This window comes from Myotis myotis, unplaced genomic scaffold, assembly GCF_014108235.1.
Source record: "Myotis myotis isolate mMyoMyo1 unplaced genomic scaffold, mMyoMyo1.p scaffold_m19_p_6, whole genome shotgun sequence".
Classification (NCBI taxonomy): Eukaryota; Metazoa; Chordata; class Mammalia; order Chiroptera; family Vespertilionidae; genus Myotis; species Myotis myotis.
In genome coordinates, this window is record NW_023416368.1 from 30,657,248 (window position 1) to 30,679,159 (window position 21,912).

The 21,912-nt window shown below is 45.5% G+C and overlaps 1 protein-coding gene across 2 annotated transcripts; it reads left to right on the top strand.

The window, feature by feature from the left end:
- On the top strand, positions 1-20,754 carry GFRA3 (GDNF family receptor alpha 3). Of its 2 annotated transcripts, XM_036315175.1 has the most exons (8): positions 9-237; positions 7,991-8,278; positions 14,497-14,589; positions 16,183-16,498; positions 19,048-19,151; positions 19,298-19,432; positions 19,782-19,870; positions 20,082-20,754. In XM_036315175.1, exons 1-8 carry the CDS (start codon positions 168-170, stop codon positions 20,166-20,168), a joined length of 1,182 nt encoding a protein of 393 aa, XP_036171068.1. In that variant the 5' UTR covers positions 9-167; the 3' UTR covers positions 20,169-20,754. The 2 variants fall into 2 exon arrangements, with proteins under 2 accessions (XP_036171070.1, XP_036171068.1); XM_036315177.1 differs by lacking the exon at positions 19,782-19,870 and having other exon boundaries at positions 1-237.
- Positions 20,755-21,912: the final 1,158 nt, after the last annotated feature.

A 21,912-nucleotide genomic window follows, 5' to 3' on the forward strand; every position in this document is an offset into this window, starting at 1 on the left:
GAGAGTTGGCGCCTGGCGCGCGGGGAGGGGCGGGAGACAGCGGTGGGAGGCGCCGGCAAGGGGCCCCCAGCTCCCGGAGCTCCAGTGCGAGGAGTGAAGGGAGCGTGGCGCCGGCACAGGCAGAGCAGCCCAGGGGCGAACGCCGCCCCGCGCACCTCACCGTGGCCATGGCGCGCCCCGCGAACCTGCTGTCGGCGCTGTCTGTCCTGCTGCTGCTGCTGCCGCTGCTCGGAGCCGGTGAGTGTCCCCGGCGCCTGACCGGACCCTCTCGGCCAGAGTGTTAGGAGGAGGAGAGAGAAGGGGAGTGTGTAGGTGGAGCCTTGTCAGCACTGCCCAGAGAGGACTCACGGCACCCACCGCCACCTGGTCCCGGGTATGGGTTCCTCCGAGCCTGGGGAACTAGAGGAGGTCCCCAGGGGGGCCAGGAAAAGGCTGGGTTCCATGCCTAATGAAGGGTCTGAACGGTTGTAGATTGAGTTGCATGCAATGACCAGGACGCCCACGCATCTCCTAGCTCCCGTTCTCCCCTTCCTCTTTTGTGGTGCATCTGCACCGTCACAGAACAACCCACAACTTCCACAACACCGTCTCCGGCAGGCGGGGAAACTCCATCTGCTCCACGTGGGCATCACCTCTTCCGTCCCCTGTGAGGACTGGGGAAGTGGACACTAGGTAGAGATGAGAAGTTTGGGTTAGGAGTGTCACAAATCAGGGTTGTAAACTGCTGCCACAACATGCTAACATCGTTATTTGATTGTATTGCTGAGAATATTGCTCACCACCAACCTACGCCCCTTAAAGATGTACTTTGCTACTATCTTTTTAAAAAAATATATATTTTATTGATTTTTTACAGAGAGGAAGGGAGAGGAATAGAGAGCTAGAAACATGGATGAGAGAGAAACATTGATCAGCTGCCTCCTGCACACTCCCTACTGGGTATGTGCCCGCAACCAATGTACATGCCCTTGACCAGAATCGAACCCAGGACCCTTGAGTCCGCAGGTTGACGCTCTATCCACTGAGCCAAACTGGCCAGGGCTGTTACTATCTTAATTAGAGGAGAAAACTGGCTCTTGGGCAAAATGGCCTTTCCCTGCAATCTATCAGCACAGTGCGTTTCCCTATTGTAGGTACACAATAGGTGTTTTGTGGAATAGGTAGATCAAGGCCAGGTTTTAGAACCATGTCATTGCCCTAAGGACGGGCAGCTTGGGATCCCAGGGAATGGGCCCGTGCATGGCCTTTGTGTGGGATGAGTGCTTGGAATCTCATTTCCGAGTTCCTGACCAGAGCCTGAGTGGAGGGAATACTGAAGCAGGGACCGCACATGGATGGTGACCTCTGTCCACAAGGTGAGTACTGGAGAATTGCAATCTTGGCTGCAAGGCAGATATGGAAGGAAGGAGGGCAAGGGCTAGTCTGTCCAAACTGACCATTAGTAAATCAGGGCAGTAAGACATCACTGATAAGATTTGGCTGCCCAGGAAATGTCACTAACCCTAACAGTATGGCTGCATGTGAGGATCAAGGGTAAACACTGAACACCTTGCCCCCACCCTCTGTTGAGCTACCGTGCCCCTAAATCCACCATTGCCTAGACTTGGTGAACTATCAGCTAAGGAATCAGAGATGTTTAATTTTGAAAATTGTTACAACTCGATATTTAGTCCAGTTAAAGCAATGAGACTTGGACCTGCTATATTTCTTTCAGCAAACTCTTACTGGGTACCTACCAAAACATTTAGCATTTCTCAAACTATTTAAATTCATGTCCCACTTTTGGTAAAGATAAAAATCTCGTGCTTTTCTTAAATATATTTTGAAACTTCAAAAGCTGTTTTTTCATCTTCCACATATAAAATGGTCAAATATATTTTTTTGAACTACACATTCCTTTGAAAATTCTGATATACCACTAAAAGAGGCCTAACTTCTCTCTTCTTCAACTCCTCCATTGAAAAATTCTGGTTTAATCCAATCCCTTTATCTTACATTTGTGAAATTAAGGTCCAAAAAGTGAATTAAATGGTCCTATATAGGGCTGGGACTAAGGTGAGGTGAGTGAAGGGGATGCCCAGAAACTCAGTAGTCAAGATAAAGATAAAGAATATTTCAATGCAATATTTTTTAAAATAAAAATTAACGCCAAAAAAATCCATGATGAACAAAATATTGAAATTTTAAATAAAAAGACGAAGTGTTATGCTGAGGCATATTGGAGGTTTAAGCCAAAGGAAAAATCAGTAATGTTTTTATGCACTGGATATAGCATCAATTCTTAAGCTATAAGGTGCATATTACTTTCCAGTGAATTTGCTAAAATTTGGATTCCCACCTGGTCAGGTTGCTCAGTTGGTTGGAGTAGTTATCTCCTACATCAAAAGGTTGCAGGTGTTTTTTCCCAGTGGGGAAGGGGTTGGATTTGATTCCCTGTTAAGGCATATACTGAGGTGTAGATTCAATACCAGTTGGGATGGGTATGGTCGCAATTGATTGATATTTCTCTCTCACATCAATGTTTCTCCCTCTTTCTCTTTCCCTTCCTCTCTCTAAAAGTCAATAAACATATTCTTGGATGAGGATTAAAAAAATAATAATAATTTTTTTAAAAATTCAGATTCCCAGGCTTTATCACTAGAGATTCTGATTCAGTAATTCTGGGATGGGGCTCAGAAATCTGCATTTTAATAAGTAATTAAATGATTTTTATGTGATTGGAAGAGGAAGTTGGACTAATTAAACTCTGAGACCCCTCCTAATTTTGAGAATCTGACTGTAAGTAGAGGGAAGGGACCCAGAAAGTTATAGAGGTGGCTCACAGACTGTCTCTGTTATCTGATTATTTCTTAAACTAGTGGCCCAGTGCACGAATTTGTGCACATTGAAAGGAAATTAATTAGAAGAAATATTTTAATATCTCTATTAACCCTTTCTCTATAATAGAAGTGTCAACCAAATTCACGATCAACAATGACAGATGGAAACACAGGCATGTGATTGGCGCCAGCGAGAGCTTTATATGTATCATGCATACATGAGTCAACTTGGGCTTTTACATAGAATAAACTTGCTTAATTAGACCTGCTTTCTGATGTAGCTAAACTTTTTCCAGCCCAGTGAAGCACTCCAACTTCTCAGGTAATTGTCAGCAGCACAGCAGTAAATATCAACATGAAGCAGATTATTATTGTAGGTCACACAAGGAGAACAAAGGGTAAAATATTTAACTGCACAGTGTTTGACTATATTCTGCACAGTGAGAAAACCTGAAGTCATTTTCAAGGTCCACCATTTCTTCTTTTCAATCGGGTCAAATTTCTAAGCTTTCTAAATCTCTGTTTTCCGGCTAATGAAAAGAAAATAGGATTCCACTGAGTCTCTTATCTTCCTACTCCAGGACTTCTGTGAGGATCAAATGAGATGAGGCACGGGAAAACTCTTCACAGACATTTGGTTACAGTGTAAAATATTTCCACTTGGGTGTTGCTGGGTTGAAGAAACTGCAAGGAGGCTAGTTGCTAGGGAGAGGAAGCCAGGCATTGCTATGTGACATTACCTGGACAGTTAGACACTTAGCATATTAGCCTTTTATATATATAGACTAGAGGCCCGGTGCACAAAAATTTGTGCACTCGGGGCAGAGGGGGGGGTCCCTCAACCCGGCCTGTGCCCTCTCACAGTCTGGGACCCCTCGGGAGATAACGACCTGCTGGCTTAGGCCTGCTCCCAGGTGGCAGAGGGCAGGCCCAATCCCTAGGTGCAGCCCCTGGTTGGGCTCAGAGCAGAGCCGATTGGGGAGTTGGGGCGCCTTCCCCTGTCATGCACAGAGCAGGGCAGATTGGGAGGTTGCAATGCCACCCTCAGTCACGCTCAGGGTAGGGCCGATTGGGGGGTTGGGGCACCGCCCCCTGTCACACTCAAGGCAGGGTCGATGGGGAGGTTGCGGCGCCACCCCCTGTCACGCACAGAGCAGGGCCCATCAGGGGGTTGGGGCGCTGCCCCCTGTCACGCACAGAGCAGGGCCCATCAGGGGGGTTGGGGCTCTGTACCCTGTCATGCACAGAGCAGGGTCAATCAGGGGGTTGGGGAGCTCCCCCCTGTCATGCACAGAGCAGGGCCGATCAGGGGGTTGAGGAGCTCCCCCCCGTCACTCACAGAGTAGGGCCGATAGGGGAGTTGGGGCACCGCCCCCTGTCACACTCAGGGCAGGGCGGATCAGGGGGTTGGGGCGCCGCCCTCTATCACCCACAGAGCAGGGCCGATCAGGGGGTTGGGGCACCGCCACTCTCACACTCAGGGCAGGGCTGATGGGGAGGTTATGGCTCTACCCTGTCACACACAGAGCAGGGCCGATCAGGGGGTTGAGGTGCCACACCCTGTCACAGAGCCGAGGGCGATCAGGGGGTTGGGGAGCTCCCCCCTATCAGGCACAGAGCAGGGCTGATCAGGGGGTTGGAGCACCTTCCCTTGTTACAAACAGAGCAGGGTGGATAGGGAGGTTGTGGCTCCGCCCCCTGTCACACACAGAGCCGCAGGGCGATCAGGGGGTTTGGGCGCTGCCCCCTGTCACGCTGATCCCGGTGCCTGGAGACCTCGCGGCTCCGCTGATCCCAGTGCTAGGAGGCATATTACCCTTTTACTATATAGGATAGAGGCCTGGTGCATGGGTGGGGCTGGCTGGTTTGCCCTGAAGGGTGTCCTGGATCAGGGTGGGGGTCCCCACTGGAGTGCCTGGCCCGCCTGGGTGAGGGGATGATGGCTGTTTGCAGCTGGTCACACACCCTTCAGGGTGGGGGTCCCCACTCGGGTGCCTGGCCAGTCTAGATGAGGGGCTGAGGGCTGTTTTCAGGCTGGCGGGTGACGGAAGCTCCCAACCGCTCCTTTTTTTCTTTTTTTTTAAATTCTGGGCCAGCTTTAGCTCTGAGGCTCCAGCTCTTAGGCCTCTGCTCCTGAAAGCAGGTATCTGGTTTGTTTTGGTTCTATAATCGAAACAATGTATAACTCCAGCTCTGAGATCCCGGCTTGCTGAAAGCAGGTTTCTGGGGTTTTGTTTAGCTTCTATATTTGTTACAATGTTTCTTAAACTGCAAGATCAGAGGCCGGCAAGGCAGGCGGGGAACGTTGGAGTCCTCCGTCACTGAAGCAAGCAAGCCTCATGTTTGCGTCCAGCTGCCTGGCTGCCGGCCGCCATCTTGGCTGGCAGCTAATTTGCATATCACCCTGATTAGCCAATGGGAAGGGTAGCGGTCGTACGCCAATTACCATGTTTCTCTTTTATTAGATAGGATAGTAGGAGCTCACAAAGAATAGGCACTGGTGATAGAGTAGTGATAAGATAAACATGTAAGCCCTGGACAGTGTTGCTCAGTGGTTGGAACATCATCCACCAACCAAAGGGTCTTGGGTTCGATTCCCAATCAAGGGCACTTACCTCAGTTGTGGATCCCTAACCCCAGTTGGGGTGTGTGCAGGAGGCAACCAATGTGTCTCTCTCATGTTGATGTTTCTCTCTCTCTCCCGCTCCACACCCTCCTCCCTCCCTTCCACTCTGTCTGAAAATCAATAGAAAAAATATCCAAGGGTGAGGATTAACAACAACAAAAAAGATCAACATGGAAGTCTAGAGGGGGAGATAATCCAAAAAAAATCAAGTGGTGGCAAGTGCTATGCAGGGAATTGAAGTAATAATGTGTTTGAATAGCTAGGGGGTTATTTTACATTGGTTGGGGATGGCCTTTTTGAGATAACATTTAAACTGCAAACTGGTCCTGGCTGGTGTGGTTCAGTTGGTTGAGCACCATCTAATGTATCAAAAGGTTGTCGGTTTGATTCCCCGTTAGGGCACATGCCTGGGTTGCAGGCTCCATCCCCATATGGGGTGTGCAGGAGGCAGCCGAGCAATGATCCTTTCTCATCAGTGATGTTTCTATCTCTCCCTCTCCCATCCTCTCTAAAAATCAATAAAAATATATTTTAAATCCCCACAAATGTCCTTATTAAAAAACAAAACAAGTGAAGATGCTGGTTTCCTGGAAGGGATGATGACTGGCAGAGGGCTTTTGGGATGCTGGTAATGTTCTGGTCCTTTACCTGGGGGTCTGATCACACAGGTGTATTCAGTTTGAAATTCATTAAACTGTACTTTTTTGTGCGCTTTTCTGTATGTTATTCTTCAATAAAAATTTTATTACCAAACATGACATACAAATGGCTATAATGAAAATATGGTTGGTCAACATCATTAGTTATTAGGGAAATGCAAATGAAAACCACAATAGAAACCACTTCATACCCATTAGGATAGCTATTAAAAAAAAGAAAATAGCAAGAGTTGGCAAGTATATGGAGAAATTGGAACCCTTGAATATTACTAGTGGGAATGTAAAATGGTGTAGCCACTATGGAAAATAATTTGGCAGTTTCTCAAAAAGTTAAATATAGAATTACCATATGATCCAGCAATCCACTCCTAGGTATACACCCCAAAGAACTGAATACCAGTTCAAGCAAATACTTGGACAGGAATGTTTACAGCAGCGCTATTCAAAGTAACCAAAAGGAAACAACCCAAATGTCCATCAACTGATGTATGGATAAACAAAATGCTGTATATCCATACAATGAAATATTATTCATCCATAAAAAAGAATGAAGTAGTAATACATGCTACAATGTGGATGCACCTCAAAAACAGTATCTTAGGTGAAAGAAACCAGATATAAAAGATTAAATATTTTATTCCATTTACATAAAATATCTAGAAAAATCTGTAGAGACAGAAAGCAGTTTAGTGGTTGCCAGAGACTAGGAGGAAGGTAGAATGATGTAATTAATGGGTGTGGGTTTCCTTTTGGGATGATAAAAATGTACTGAAATTAGATGGAGGTGATGGTCAGACTAATCATGTATTTAAATGCCACTTAATTGTACCCTTTAAGATGGTTAATTTTATGTTGCATGAATTTTACTTCAGTAAAAATCTTTCTAACCTAAAAATTTCATTAAAAAGAGATGGCTGCAATAACAAAAGAGTAATTGTGTGAGGTGAAGGATATGTTAATCTTATTGTGGTAATCATTTCATAGTATATACTAGTATGTGTATCAAATCACATTGTAAACCTAAAACACACTAACTAATGTTACATATCAATTAAATCTCAACAAATCTGGAAAGGGTGAGTGAGTGGTTTAGGAGAATAAATTTGGAAGATGGAACCAGGGAGACCAATAAGAAGTCTTGGCAGTAGTTCAGACAAGATTTAATGTTGGCTAGAGCAAAGGAGGTAGTAATTGCTGGGGAGAGAAGTGGGCAGACTCCAGATATGTTGTGGAGTTGACAGGACTTGTTGGATTGAACATAGGTTGTGAAGGAAAGAAGAATTAAGATGACTCCTAGATATTTTGCCTTGAAAAACGGGGTATGATGATGTTCTGTTATCCCTTGATAGGGACCCCAAGTTCCAGGATGCAGGGTCTTCCTCCAGAGCTCAGCTGTAACCAACATTGGTATTCCTGAGTCAGTGACAGAGTCAGCAAAAGCTCCCCACCCTAACCTCAACCAGCTTCCACTGTAAGGTATTTTAAGTGACTCAGAATTATTGCTAACTCTCATTTAGCACATCCATACCCATTTTCAACTCTCTGGTTATGATGCTAGTCCTACCCATGACATAGCTCTGCCCAGAGCCTTCCTCCCTATGCCTGGCAGGGTTATCTTTAAACAACTGTCCTCCTTCCCCTCTCAGGAGGCTGAGCAGCCTCTCTTCAGACTCCCAACTCTTATTGGGCCTGATTTGTTCTCCACTTCTGCTGGGCTGCCTTCTCCCTACATTTATTTCTAAAGGCCTTTTGTGCCACTCCAATACTGTCCTGCCCAAAGCTTCACCTGAATCCCCCTCCCACCCCCCACCCCCCACTTTACTTGAGGACTTGGTTCTCCCAGGCAGCTACTCTGACTTATATGAGCCTTATCTCTCCCTCCACAGGGGACCCCCTCCCCACAGAGGGCCGGCTCACAAATAGCTGTATCCAGGCCAGGAGGAAATGCCAGGCCAATCCGACTTGCAATGCTGCTTACCACCACCTGAGTTCCTGCACGGCTAGTGAAAGCACCCTGTCACCAGCAGAGGAGCCTTCCGTTTCTTTGGACTGCTTGGAGGCAGCACAGCACCTCAGGAACAGCTCTCTGATGAGTTGCACGTGTCACCGGCGCATGAAGAACCAAACTGCCTGCCTGGACATCTACTGGACTGTTCACCCTGCCCGCAGCCTTGGTGAGGTCCCCTTCCTAGAGTGGACTAAGCTAGAGAAGATGGCTCTAGGGGCCATGGTCGGCAAACTGCGGCTTGCGAGCCACATGCGGCTCTTTGGCCTCTTGAGTGTGGCTCTTCCACAAGATACCACGTGCGGGCGCACACGTACAGTGCGATTGAAACTTCGTGGCCCATGTGCAGAAGTCGGTATTTTGTGGAAGAGCCACACTCAAGGGGCCAAAGAGCCGCGTGTGGCTTGCCAGCCGCAGTTTGCCGACCAGGGCTCTAGGGGGTTGCTTTTTAATCCTTCAGTATATGAGCCACTTGGTAGTGGAGGGAGGAATTGGCAGTATCCTTTTGGGTCTCCCAACATTACCATTTCACTTCCCTACTTCCCACTTTCTTTTTTTTTAGTATATTTCTTTATTGATTTCAGGGAGGAAGAGAGAAGGAGAGAGAGATAGAAACATCAATGATGAGAGAGATAGAAACATCAATGATGAGAGAGATAGAAACATCAATGATGAGAGAGATAGAAGCATCAATGATGAGAGAGAATCATTGATGGGCTGCCTCCTGCACACCCCCTACTGCGGATCGAGCCCACAACCCAGGCATGTGCCCCTGGTAGGAATCGAACCTGGGACCTTTCAGTCCGCAGGCTGACGCTCTATCCACTGAGCCAAGCCAGCTAGGGCTACTTCCCACTTTCTTACCTGACACCATGTAGCTGCCTCTTGGCAGAGGCCTGAATCAGGCCGAGGCCCAACCTGAAGAGCTGCTGGAACAGAAGAGTTTGGAGAGGAGGTGGAGGAAAATGGTCTTAATCTATAAACAAGCTCCAAATACAGTGTAATCCATAAATTCAGAGACTGGGAGGCAGTGTGCTGGTCCAGCCTTCAACAGAAAGGATACTCATTCCAGGCAGGAGATGGTAAAAGAGAGAATGTATTTGAAGCCAAAGAGAAGAGCTCCCTCTGACTCTGTGTTAGTCAGTTTTTACCGGACCATGCCGTAGTAACAAAGATTTAGTTCTTACTCATGTTCCATGTTGGCTGCTCCATGTCTCCCCTTCATTTTGGGATCCAGGCTGAGGTTACAGCCTCTATCTGGGATGTTCCCTTCTTATAGCAGAGGGAATTGAACAATGGCAGGACCATGTGATAGCTTTAAAAGCTCCTGCTCAGATGTTATATATAAAATACTTCTGCTCACATTTCATTGATAAAGTAAATCACATGGCAGGCATGCCTGACATCACTGTGGAGGGGATGTATACTCCTCCCACAGGGAGACATTGAAAATCACATGCCAATAAGTGAGGATATATAATCCTACAGTGAGGGCAAAATTAACTGGAAATAATAATACAGTCTCCATAGTCCACCACTTGGTCAAAATATTCATTTTCCTCTCTTTCACAAGCAAAATATACTTATACACATCTTAGGAAGATGCCCTAAGAGTTTTATCCAAGCATGACATCAGGCTTCAAGTCCAAGATCTTATGATTCTTTCTATATCAGGTCTGAGTGTGGCTCCGCTTGATTTAGAAAATTATGGACTTAAAAAGACAAGTCATCTGCCTCCCATTTATACTCAATGCACAATAATGGAACAGGGACAGGAAAACCAGAACAAACGTTGTCAGTAAGAAAGAAGAGGGATGGGAGTCATGCAGCAGGCATTGATTCTTAGAGACTCTGAAGTCCTGCTAGACAAATGTCACAGGGCCAACTTCCTTGGGAACTGGGGTTGTTCTTGCTCCATGGGAGAGTTGCTCTATTCATTGTTCTCTAGCTCTCTGGGAGGTCCTTCCTTGTCTGTTACAATAAGTCCTCACTTAATATCATCGATAGATTCTTGGAAACTTCAACTTTAAGTGAAGCGACATATAATAAAACCAATTTTCCCAGAGGCTAATTGACATAAACAAGAGTTAAGTTCCTATGGCATGTTTCTGGCCTCAAAAAATCCCCAAATTTCTAAATAAAGACTCAAGCATTTCTGATATTAAACCTTGAGATAAATGTGAGCTATACATACATTTAAGAAAGATTAATAGCCGAAACCAGTTTGGCTCAGTGGATAGAGCGTCGGCCTGCAGACTGAAGGGTCCCGGGTTCGATTCCGGTCAAGGGCATGTACCTGGGTTGCGTGCACATCCCCAGTGGGAGATGTGCAGGAGGCAGCTGATCGATGTTTCTCTCTCATCGATGTTTCTGGCTCTCTATTTCTCTCCCTTCCTCTCTGTAAAAAAATCAATAAAATATATTTTAAAAAAAAAAGAAAGATTAATAAAAACAAGTAAGATAATTTATTCCAGTTCAGGGTCGTGGGTGACCAGAGCCTATCCTGGCAGATCAGGGTGCAAGGCGGGAACCCACCCTGGACAGGAGGCCCTTCTATCAAAGGGCCACTCATACCCACAGCCACTCTCACTCAGATGAGACAATGTACACATGCTGGTTCACCTAACATGTGCATATTTGGGAATGGGGAGGAAACCGGAGTACCTAGAGAAAACCCATGCAGACATGGGGAGATGTGCAAACTCCACACAGTTGCTCTGTGGGGAATCAATTTTTTTTCTCACCAACATTACAATGAAACAACGTCGAACTAAATGACATAATTCAAAGACCTGCTGTGTTTTCTTTGGCCGCGTCTGAAAAGGGCTGGAGAGAGAACCTGACCTCCTTCGGGACTGAGCAGCATTCTCAGCCGGCTTTTTTTTTTTTTTTTTTTAATATATATTTTATTGATTTTTTACAGAGAGGGAGGGAGAGGGATAGAGAGTTAGAAACATCGATGAGAAACATCAAACAGCTGCCTCCTGCACACCCCCTACTGGGGATGTGCCCGCAACCAAGGTACATGCCCTTGACTGGAATCGAACCTGGGACCCTTCAGTCCACAGGCCGACGCTCTATCCACTGAGCCAAACCGGTCAGGGCTCAGCCTGCTTCTTATCTGAGGAATATTGGGTCATTTTAAGGCTCAAATAGGCACAGTCTCTTTTAATCCAAATTGGTGACTCTTAGTAGTTCAACTCTTTCAAAATATAATTTCTTTTTATACTTTGACTTCTGTCACCTCCTGTGCCAGTAGTAGCCTTTCCTGTAATTATTTTCAAGACATCCATCTCTTTCTAGACTGAATTAGAGATACCTTGCCCTTATCGGGCTTCTGTGGGAGAGCAATTACCTTATTCTTTTTTCCCTAAATTCATTTGTCCAACTGGCAGGATTTATTGGCTATCATCTCAATCAATGAGAGATCTCCACAAAGGGCATGATAACCACAAACTTGATTTGGTCTTTGCTCTAAGGCTGAGTTGGAACAGACTTTATTACTCAAAGCATTTTTTCAATTTTATCTTTTTTTTTTGCAGAAAGGTCTCTCCTTTTTATTTATTTATTTACTTTTTAAATTTTGTTTTATTGCTTAAAGTATTACAAAGAGTATTATATATGTCTCCTTTTTTCCCCCTTCTTGACATTCCCCCGGCTTCCCCTATCCTCCAGTGCCTTATGTCCATTGATTATGCTTATATGCATGCATACAAGTCCTTCAGTTGATCTCTTACCTCCCCCCCAACCCCCCCAACCCTCCCCGGCCTTCCCGCTGTAGTTTGCTAGTCTGTTTGATGCTGCTCTGCCTCTGTATCTATTTTTGTTCATCAGTTTATAATGGTCTTTATTAATCATAAATGAGTGAGATCATGTGGTATTTTTCTTTCATTGACTGGCTTATTTCACTTAGCATAATGCTCTACAGTTCCATCCATGCTGTTGCAATTGGTAAGAATTCCTTCTTTTTTACAGCAGCGTAGTATTCCATTGTGTAGATGTACCACAGTTTTCTAATCCATTCATCTGCTGATGGGCACTTAGGCTGTTTCCAGATCTTCGCTATGGTAAATTGCGCTGCTATGAACATAGGGATGCATATATCCTTTCTGATTGGTGTTTCTGGTTTCTTGGGATATATTCCTAGAAGTGGGATCACTGGGTCAAATGGGAGTTCCATTTTTAACTTTTTGAGGAAACTCCATACTGTCTTCCATAGTGACTGCCCCAGTCTGCTTTCCCACCAGCAATGAACGAGTGTTCCCTTTTCTCAGCATCCTCTCCAGCACTTGTCGTTTGTTGATTTGTTGATGATATCAATTTTATCTTTTGCCATTTGAAGATGAGAAGCAGTTGCAACTCTTAATCCTGTAGGTCCTGGAATTTCTGGATTCTCCCTTTTCTGTTTCCTTTCTATTTGCAAACTGGCCAGTTCTTTTCTGAGCTTGTATCTTCCTTCCAGTCCTTTGCCAAATGCAGCCAATAGCAATGAAGACATACTAACCTTCTGTTTCTCAGCTTCTCCCCTTAAAGTATATCATCATTCTTCCAAGTTCACCACCCTGTTCAGTCCCAAAGCCAATGCCATATATTAGACTTTTGTTGTTGTTGTTCCTGCAGCACTCCACTTCTATTTACCAACTGCATTTTTTTATATATATTTTATTGATTTTTTTACAGAGAGGACAGGAGAGGGATAGAGAGTTAGAAACATCGATGAGAGAGAAACATTGATCAGCTGCACACTGGGGATGTGCTCGCAACTAAGGTACATGCCCTTGACCGGAATCGAACCTGGGACCCTTCAGTCCCCAGGCCGACGCTCTATCCACTGAGCCAAACCGGTTAGGGCATACCAATTGCATTTTTAGTAAGAATTTGCTAGGTTATGCTGCAGTAACAACCAACCAACCTCAAAATCTCTGGCTTTCAACAACAAAAATGTTTTTCTTGCTCATGTTACACATCTGCTGCAGGCTTCCATGAGTTGCTCTACCTGTCTTCTTCATTCAGGGATACCGGCTGATAGAGGTAAGAGAGCAACAGCAGAACCAGGTAATGGTTCTTAAAACTTTTGCTCATATGGATGTGATTTATGAAACTTCAGCTCACAATGCACAGGCCAAAGCAAATCACATGGCCAAACCTAGCAGTGGGACAGGGGTCTGAAAGTCACATGGTGACAGGTGGGGATGTATAATCTTCCCACAGTGTGGGTAGCAAATAATTGGAAACAGTAATACAACTTATCACACCTTTGGTTCCTGCTTTTCACTCCTCATCTTAATCCCTTCTGTTTCAGAACTTGCCCTGAGACTTCTCCTTGGATCCTTTTGCCTCCCTTTTCCCCTTAGAAGCACGAGGTCTTTCCATGTATCCAAACTGTCCTCTCCTCTTTGGCTGACATCATCCATATTCCTCATTTCCTGAAGATGCATTCATAGAGGTTTATTGGGTGACAAACCTGCAAGCTCACCTCTCTCACCTCTCTTCCAGCAAGATTTATTGAGTACCTACCATGTATATGAACTATGCAGTGATTTGATAAAACCCAGTAAGCCCCCTTAAGGAGCCCACAGCCCCATGGGGGTACTGTGAGAGATGTGTTCCCTTCGAGACCATTGCTTCTTCCTTGTATGCTTTTCTCCCTCAGGTTCAGGTTGGGACCTGGCCTCACTTCCATCTCCTCAGCATGCAGTGCTTCTCCATAGCCAAGTGGTCAGGCCTGGAACAGAGGCTACCACTGCCCCTTCTCCAATAGGAAGAGAAAACAAGACAGAGTACTGTTGCCTGCTCATGGACCCTCAGAAATATGTCTAGTAGTTAGGAGCAGAGATTCTGCAATCAGATAGTCTAGGTTTGAAATCCCAGCTCCCCTTTTTAGCTTATGTGAACCTGAGCAAGTGACTTAACTTCTCTCATCCTGTTTCTTCTTACCTACCCAAATGCTTCTTAGGAGGATTAAGTGAGATCAAATATATATAGAATATATGTGCAGGATGTCCTCCCAAAGTGTATACACACTTTAGCAGCTGATAGCTCAATGGATGTTTCTTTCTTTTCAGATTTAACCCATTGGAATTAACAATGGGTTAAAAGTATGTATATAATTGGGGGGACACCCTGTATATATAGGGTGTCACTTATACGATAGTGCCCAGCACACAGTGTGCTCAACATGGTACCTTTACTATTCTTATCATCAAACCTAGTTTATTCATGGCCCTGCTTTTTTCTCTCTTCTGCACAGCTTACAGCTAGTTAGGAAGAGACTGCATTTTCCTTTTCTGCACAGGGCTTTGAGGTCTGACTCAGCAGCCTCAGCCCCTCCTGCTCCCGTCCCCAGCCCGGTCCTCAGGACTCTGGTGCTCCCCACCTTGTCTCTAGGTGACTATGAGCCGGATGTCTCCCCCTATGAAGACACAGTGACCAGAAAACCCTGGAAAATGAATATCAGCAAACTGAGCATGCTCAAGCCAGGTGTGGAGGCAAGCAGAGACTATGGTGTGGGGGCTGGGCCTGGGCCCTGGTGGGGAACACAAGCTGGGAGCTTGTGAGGGAAGAATCCTCACCTGCCAGGTAACTAAAGCAGCGTTGTGCAGGGTGGGAGCCTGAGTTCTGGGGCATAGTCTGGCCTCACAAGAGTCATCAAAGAGCAATAATTATCAGGGAGGCATTCGAAGTGAGCCCATTAGGGCTCCTTGGTTCCAAAAGGTGGGTTTCTGCAAAGGGTTTGTGGGGGTGGCAGCAGTCCCAGAAAAAAAAATGTGCTGAAATGGATTATTTACCCTCATTCGAGGTAAGCACGAAAGTAGTTTTTTGCCCCGGCTGGGTAGCTCAGTTGGTTAGAGCATCGTCCCAATAGGCCACAGTTGTGGGTTTGATCCCTGGCCAGGACACATATAAGAATCAACCAATGAATGCATAAGTAAGTGAAACAACAAATCCATCTTTCTCTCCCTTCCTCTTTCTCTCTAAAAAAAAAACACCAAAAATTCTTTTTAAGTAGTTTTTTTTTTTTTTGTCTCTGAAGACTAGGAAATTGCTTGTTTTCAACCATTTTAATGGGATGGGCAGGGAAAATGGTTAGAGAGTGACTCCTCAGGAGTGTCTCAGGGTGGGGAGCCATCTGTCTGGCAAGGACTATGAAGCATGTTTTTCAGGAAAGTGAAGCTGTCGTGTTAATTAGAAGGGAATGCACACACATCCACTCTCTTTTTGAGAAAGATGGGAGTTTTGTTATATAGTTCTATATATTCGAATTTTGAGAGAAAAGCAAAGAGATTTATACATAAACTCTTAGTTACACGGAATCCAGGAATTTACCTGTTCCAGTTACTCCATTGTTCTGATTGTTGGAATATTCTATTAATTGGAATATCACCGTAATTTCCCAAGACTCAAGAGAATGGGAAACTTTTATGCATGCGTCAACCAATGCAAGAAAAGCAGGTGATATTAATACTGAGCAGAATAGATAGATGTAAAACAAAACCAAAATCCTAAGTAGAATTTGGTTGCATTTGTTGGACAGTTCAGAAAGTGCTTTATTAACCCTCACCAGAGGACATTTTTTCCATTGATTTTAGAGAGTGGAAGGGAGGAGAAGAGACAGAGAGAGAAACAGTGATGTGAGAGAGAGACATGGATTGGTTGCCTCCCACAGAGGCCTGGGTATCAAGCCTGCAACCTAGGTACCTGCTTGCAAGCCAACAAGGCTGTAACCACTGAGCAAACCAGCTAGGGTCAGAAAGTGCTTTAGATCGTTGTAGCATATTTCCACCATGAGATTTCGTTCAATACATAAGATTGAGGAAAGGGTTTTGGTTATTTGAGCTTTCTGGCTACTTGAATTCTAGATAAATGAGCTCTAGATGTATGTGGCTTTTCTGCCCCCCCCCCCCCCCCCCCCCCCCCCAGTCAAGCTGAGGAGTAGGAGAGTAGCTTACTCTGGGCAGTCCTTCCTTTCTTCCTACTCCCACTACCATGCTTGTTAAATCAGAGGGTTGCAAGGATTCCTAGGGAAGCTGGGTTTGCAGGAGGACCGGTGACTTGGTGCGGCTCTTTCCACAGACTCGGACCTCTGCCTTAAGTTCGCCATGCTGTGCACTCTTAATGACAAGTGTGACCGGCTGCGCAAGGCCTATGGGGAGGCCTGCTCCTCGGGGCCCCACTGCCGGCGCTCCACCTGCCTCCAGCAGCTCCGTGCTTTCTTCGAGAAGGCATCAGAGCCCCACGCGCAGGGCCTGCTGCTGTGCCCCTGTGCGCCTTCTGACCTGGGCTGCGGGCAGCGCAGGCGCAACACCATCGCCCCCAGCTGCGCGCTGCCGCCTGGGACCCCCAACTGCCTGGACCTGCGGCGCCTCTGCCACGCGGACCGGCTGTGCAGGTGTGGGGCTGGGTGCGGTGGGCAGGATCTATAAGGACACAGTGCACCATTCCCCGCAGGCCGCCTTGGGGCGGTGCTGGGTCTGACTCCCCAGGGGCTGTGCACTGACTTAACAATGTAGCTACCCTTCAAAATTTTATGAAACTCGTTTCTCAAAAAGAATATATAGTATTTTATTTGTGTAAAAACTTCAGAAAATATAAAAACGTATAAAAATACCACTCAAAGGGACACAGACAACAGGGGGGTGAGGGCATGAGTGGGGGGGGGGATGGGGGTAATGTGGGGATAAGGACACATATGTAAAAACTTAATAAAGAAATTTTAAAAAAATAAAAATACCACTCAAAATCTATATCACCTGAAGTTAATCTGCCATACTTTGGGGAGCATTTCCTTCTAGTCCTTTTTGTATATAGATAAATAAAATTTGATATTCTGGGAATATATTTATATCTTGTATCTTCTTCTCATTTATGGTACATATCTTATGAGCATTTTCTAGTGGAGGCAGTATGGAATAGTGGTGAAGACAGGCTCTGAAGTCAGATCTAAATTTAAGTTGTGGGTCTGTGTGACCTTGAGCCAACCACTTAACCTCAAATTCCATCACTTAACCCAGGTTTCCACTTAGTCCTCTGTAAAAACTGAGATAACTCGTAGGAGTTTGGTGAGAGTTAAAGTACATCATTTATGTACAGTGCTTAAGTTACTGGTGCAAAGTAAGTGCTCAATAACTGGTGGTGCTTATTTTGTCATTTACTGTCCTTTGACAACTTGACTTTTTTCTTTTTCTTTTTTTTTTTCTTGTTAATCCTCACCCGAAGATTTTTTTTTTCCATTGATTTTTAGAGAGAGTAAAAGGGAGGAAGGAAGGAGGGAAGAAGGGAGAGAGAGAGAAAGAGAAAGAAACACACATTGGTTGCCTTCTACACTTGCCGAGACCAGGGCCCAGGATCGAACCTGCAACCCAGGTACTGCCCTTGAGCAGAAAGGAACCTCTGGCCGACACTCTAACTACTGAGCCAAACCGGCCAGGGCAACCACTTGATTTTTAAGAGCCTACATCTTACTCCATTTTATGGATGCCTCGTATTTTATTTAATCATTCTTTATTGTTGGATATTTAGGATGTTTTCTAAATAATGCTGCATAAGTATCACTCTTATTTATTAATCTTTGTACACAAATCGAATTATTGGTTAGGATGTATTGCTACAAGTACCATTACCGAATCAAAGGGTATGAAGGTTTGAAAGGTGTTTGGTACATATTATTCAGCCAAATTCTGATCTGGCTTTCCTCTGCCTTCTCAGGAAAACACTCACCAAAATGTAGTTATCATCCATTCAAGTGACATTTGTTGACAATCGAGTCACATCAAGTCACACTTACTTCTCTGTAACCTTGGGCAAGTAGTTTAGCCTCTGAATCCCACTTTCCTCTTCTGCAAATATTACATAGTCAGAGCTCTCATTATACCACTAGCACTTACTGAGTACTGACTGTGGGCTAGGCACTGTTTTAATATTTACCATGTGTTAATTAACTCATCTACACCTGACAAGAACTCTGTAAGATAGATGTTGGTTTGTTTGTGTGTGTGTGTGTGTATCAGCCTCAGTTTACAAATGAAGAAGCCACAGCAGAGAAGGGTGAAAGGACATAGTCAAGTTCACCCAGGTAGTAAGTCAGGTTTGTTAATAAGGTTTGGAATGAAGTCTGGCCTAGAGTCTGTGCTCCTAACTTCTCTGCCATACTGCTTGTTATTGTGCTGGTAGCTAGTACTGATACATAACAAGTGCTGGCCTAGATGACAAAGATATCATTCCTTTCCCTCCTCCTCCTCCTCCACCTCCTCCTCCTCCTCCTCCTCCTCCTCCTCCTTCTTTTTAAATTTAATTTAATTTTATTATTAAGGTATTACATACGTGTCCTTATCTCTCCATTGCCCCCAGAGTCCAAGTTCTTATTGAACAAGGAAGTCATGGACAAAAACGATTTAAAAAAAAAACACATTTTATTGATTTTTTACAGAGAGGAAGGGAGAGGGATAGAGAGAAACATCGATGAGAGAGAAACACCAATCAGCTGCCTCCTGCACACTCCCTACTGGGAATGTGCCTGCAACCAAGGTACATGGCCTTGACCAGAATCAAACCTGGGACCCTTGAGTCTGCAGGCTGACGCTCTATCCACTGAGCCAAACCGGTTAGGGCAACAAAAACGATTAATGGAACCAAAGTGTATTGGGAGAAGCCAGTCCTGGAAAAGGTGTAGTTGGGTTTCTAGGAGTCAGCCAGTGTCCAGAGCTTCCTTTCCAGGTTACACTCAGGAGTAGTTCAACATCCAAGCTAATTAAAGTATGTTAGTCCATGTGTGGAGGTCTACATGTTCATAGCCATGTGGGCCACAGGGGATATACTCCCTCACAACAGGAATGTCAGGTATCCATTGTGCGCTGTACTGGGGGATAAGGGAGCAAAGTCTTCTTCTTTTTTTTATACATTTTATCTTTAAAGGAAACTCTTGAATTTTCTTTCTTCTAGATCACGCCTGGCCGATTTTCAGACCCATTGTCATCCCATGGACATCCTAGGGACCTGTGCTACAGAACAGTCCAGATGTCTGCAAGCATACATGGGGCTGATTGGTGAGGCTAGGGGATGTAGATTGGCCTTGGGGTGAGAATGCTCTGGCTACTGAACCCAGATGGAGTGCTCCTGAGATTGATGAGAGAGGGTGGGAGCCGAGGTTGGAGTTGGCCTAGGCTCTGACAATCCCCTCTTTACCCCACAGGAACTGCCATGACCCCCAACTTCATCAGCAACGTCAATACCAGTGTTGCCTTAAGCTGTACCTGCCGAGGCAGTGGCAATATGCAGGAGGAGTGTGAGCGGCTGGAAGAGTTGTTTTCCCACAACCCCTGCCTCAGTGAGTGTGCTCCCTCTGCTCCCTCCCCAGTGGCCAGGTCATCTGGACCCAGGGGGAGGAAAAGGATCAACTCTGTCTATCTCCTGCAGGCCAAGCAGCCCCCTCCTCAGAATAGATGTACATCCCCCAGCCTGGGCCTGTCTTCCTTCTCCTGCTCCCTGAGTGACCTCCAGGCTTCCTGTTTAACCTGTCTGGGCCCCAGCGACACTACACCTCTTTCTTGATCCTGTCCTTTCCTCACTTCTACCCTCCTATATCCCAGGGTCCCAGAGGTATTCCATTTCCTTCCTTGGGAGCCTAAAGAGCCAACAACCCTCCGCTTCTAAACTATCTTCTCTTTTCTCCTCAGTGGAGGCTATTGCAGTTAAGATGCGTTTGCACAGCCAGCTCTTCTCCCAGGACTGGGCAGACTCTACCTTACCTGTGATGGAACGCCAGGTAGGGCCTCTTCTATTACACTCCTTATACCTTTACTGAATCATCTGGGAGAATCCCAGACAAGGCAGACAGGGGGATGAAGGGGGTAACCTCCTTGTTATCACAAATAGTCTAGACCTCTAATGGACACCTTAGGTGAAGGGGACAGGCCTTGACTGAGGCCGAGGTGGTTGAAGGGGGTAGAGCTAACTCCATTGCATTTCTTCCACAGAACAAAAACCTTGCTTTGAGGCCACAGCCATGGATGCCCTCTCTTTTCTCCTGCACACTTACCTTGATTCTGCTCCCAAGTTTCTGATAGCTGGACATCCCTGGGGGCCCTCTTCCCCTCTATTACACCCAGCCTGACCTGCCGCCTGCAAGAAATGAGGAAAGGACAGCATCCAGAAGGAGGTGCAGTACACAACATGACCACCCTGACATCCCCACCATTGCACATCCACACAGTAGAAGCTGACTGGCTAAGTTCTCATTCCTTCCACTGCTGACTCAGGCCACCCCTCCTTAGGAATTGGTCACCATGGTTTAGCCATATCTTGTGGTGGTGACTGGCTCTACTAAGCTCCCTCCTGATCCCTTCCTACCAGGATCATCAGTGTTTAACAAACCAGTCAGTTGGTATTGCATTCTCCAGGTCGTCAGAGCTGGGTGTTCTGAGCCAGCGTAGAAACACAGTCCCCGTTGTTAGGAAGGCCAAAGCAAGAATCCTGCTCCCATGTCTCCTCATCTGAATGGAGGATGGGAACCTGCTGCCTGTCCTGCCCTGGAATCCTGCAGAGCATTTGAGCATCAGGAACTGGAGTATTTAGGCCTTGATTTCCTCCTGCTACTGCCCCAAAGTCCTTCCAACCTCTTGGATCATGATTAAACATTCTGACTTAAAACTTTGCTCTTTTTCCATTTTCACACATTGTGAATTTATACAGAACTTGAGATTTTACAGACAGAGGAGCACAGACCAGTGATCAGGAGACATATCAACTCTGCCACCAACTGCTGTGTGACCTTAGGCAAGTCTCTCAGCCTCTCTGTGTACTTGACATAGAGTTGGAAGAAGAAGAAAAAATAGCTTATGTGAGGCTGTGGATCTGTATCTGCCCAAGCTCCAGCCATTCTTGGGATACTGGCTGGGATCTGTTATAGCAGCTTAGAGGGGAGAGTCCTTAGTCAACCACAGTATTTATTGAGCACCTGCTTGTGTTATTGGTCTGCTCCACAGTCTAATGGGGCTTGAGGGAAGGGGAGACTGGTACTTGACCTAATTAACACCACGGTTGGGATAAGGAAACAGCCACCTATGCAAAGTAGTTGGAAGAATATATGTACAGAGCTGTGGACATTTTTCTGTTAACTCATTCACTCACCCTTTCCATAAGCACCTAATGAGTGCCGGCTGCAAGGCACTGTGCTAAGTGCAGGAGATTCCAAGGTAATAATACTCAGATCCTGTTTTCAAGCCTTTCACAAGGCAGAGGAATAGGCAAGACAGTCCATCAAAAATGCAGGCTGGTAAGTGCTGTGCAATAATCATAACGATAACCTCAGTTATTGAACCCCTCCTGTGTGCAAGTACATGTATTATTTTAATCCTCCAACAACACTTGATTTTGTCAGTCTTACAACTATGTGACCTTGGGCTTAACCTCTCTGGGCCTTATTATCCACATCTGTAACATGGAAGAAGCCTAGAATCTACCTCATAAGAAATTAGATAAGCCATGTAAAAACATTGTGACCAACACAAAGTAAGAACTCAAAAGATTTAGCAATTATAGTATAAGGTTTTTGTAGAGAATTCGGGTGATATAAATAATTATCAAGAAGAAATTAAAAACCTTTAAAATCTCACTGTCAAACTTCCAAATCTGCTCCCTACACATCTGTGCACATGAGAATCTATGGGTATGTATAATTTTTACATAAGGGGAGGCAGACACTGCATATCAAAGTGTAAGTCAATCTTTCAGCATCCATGAGTAGAGCGCTTGGTCTACATCACCCTTTTTATCAGCTATAGAACATGGACTTGTATGAATTTATAT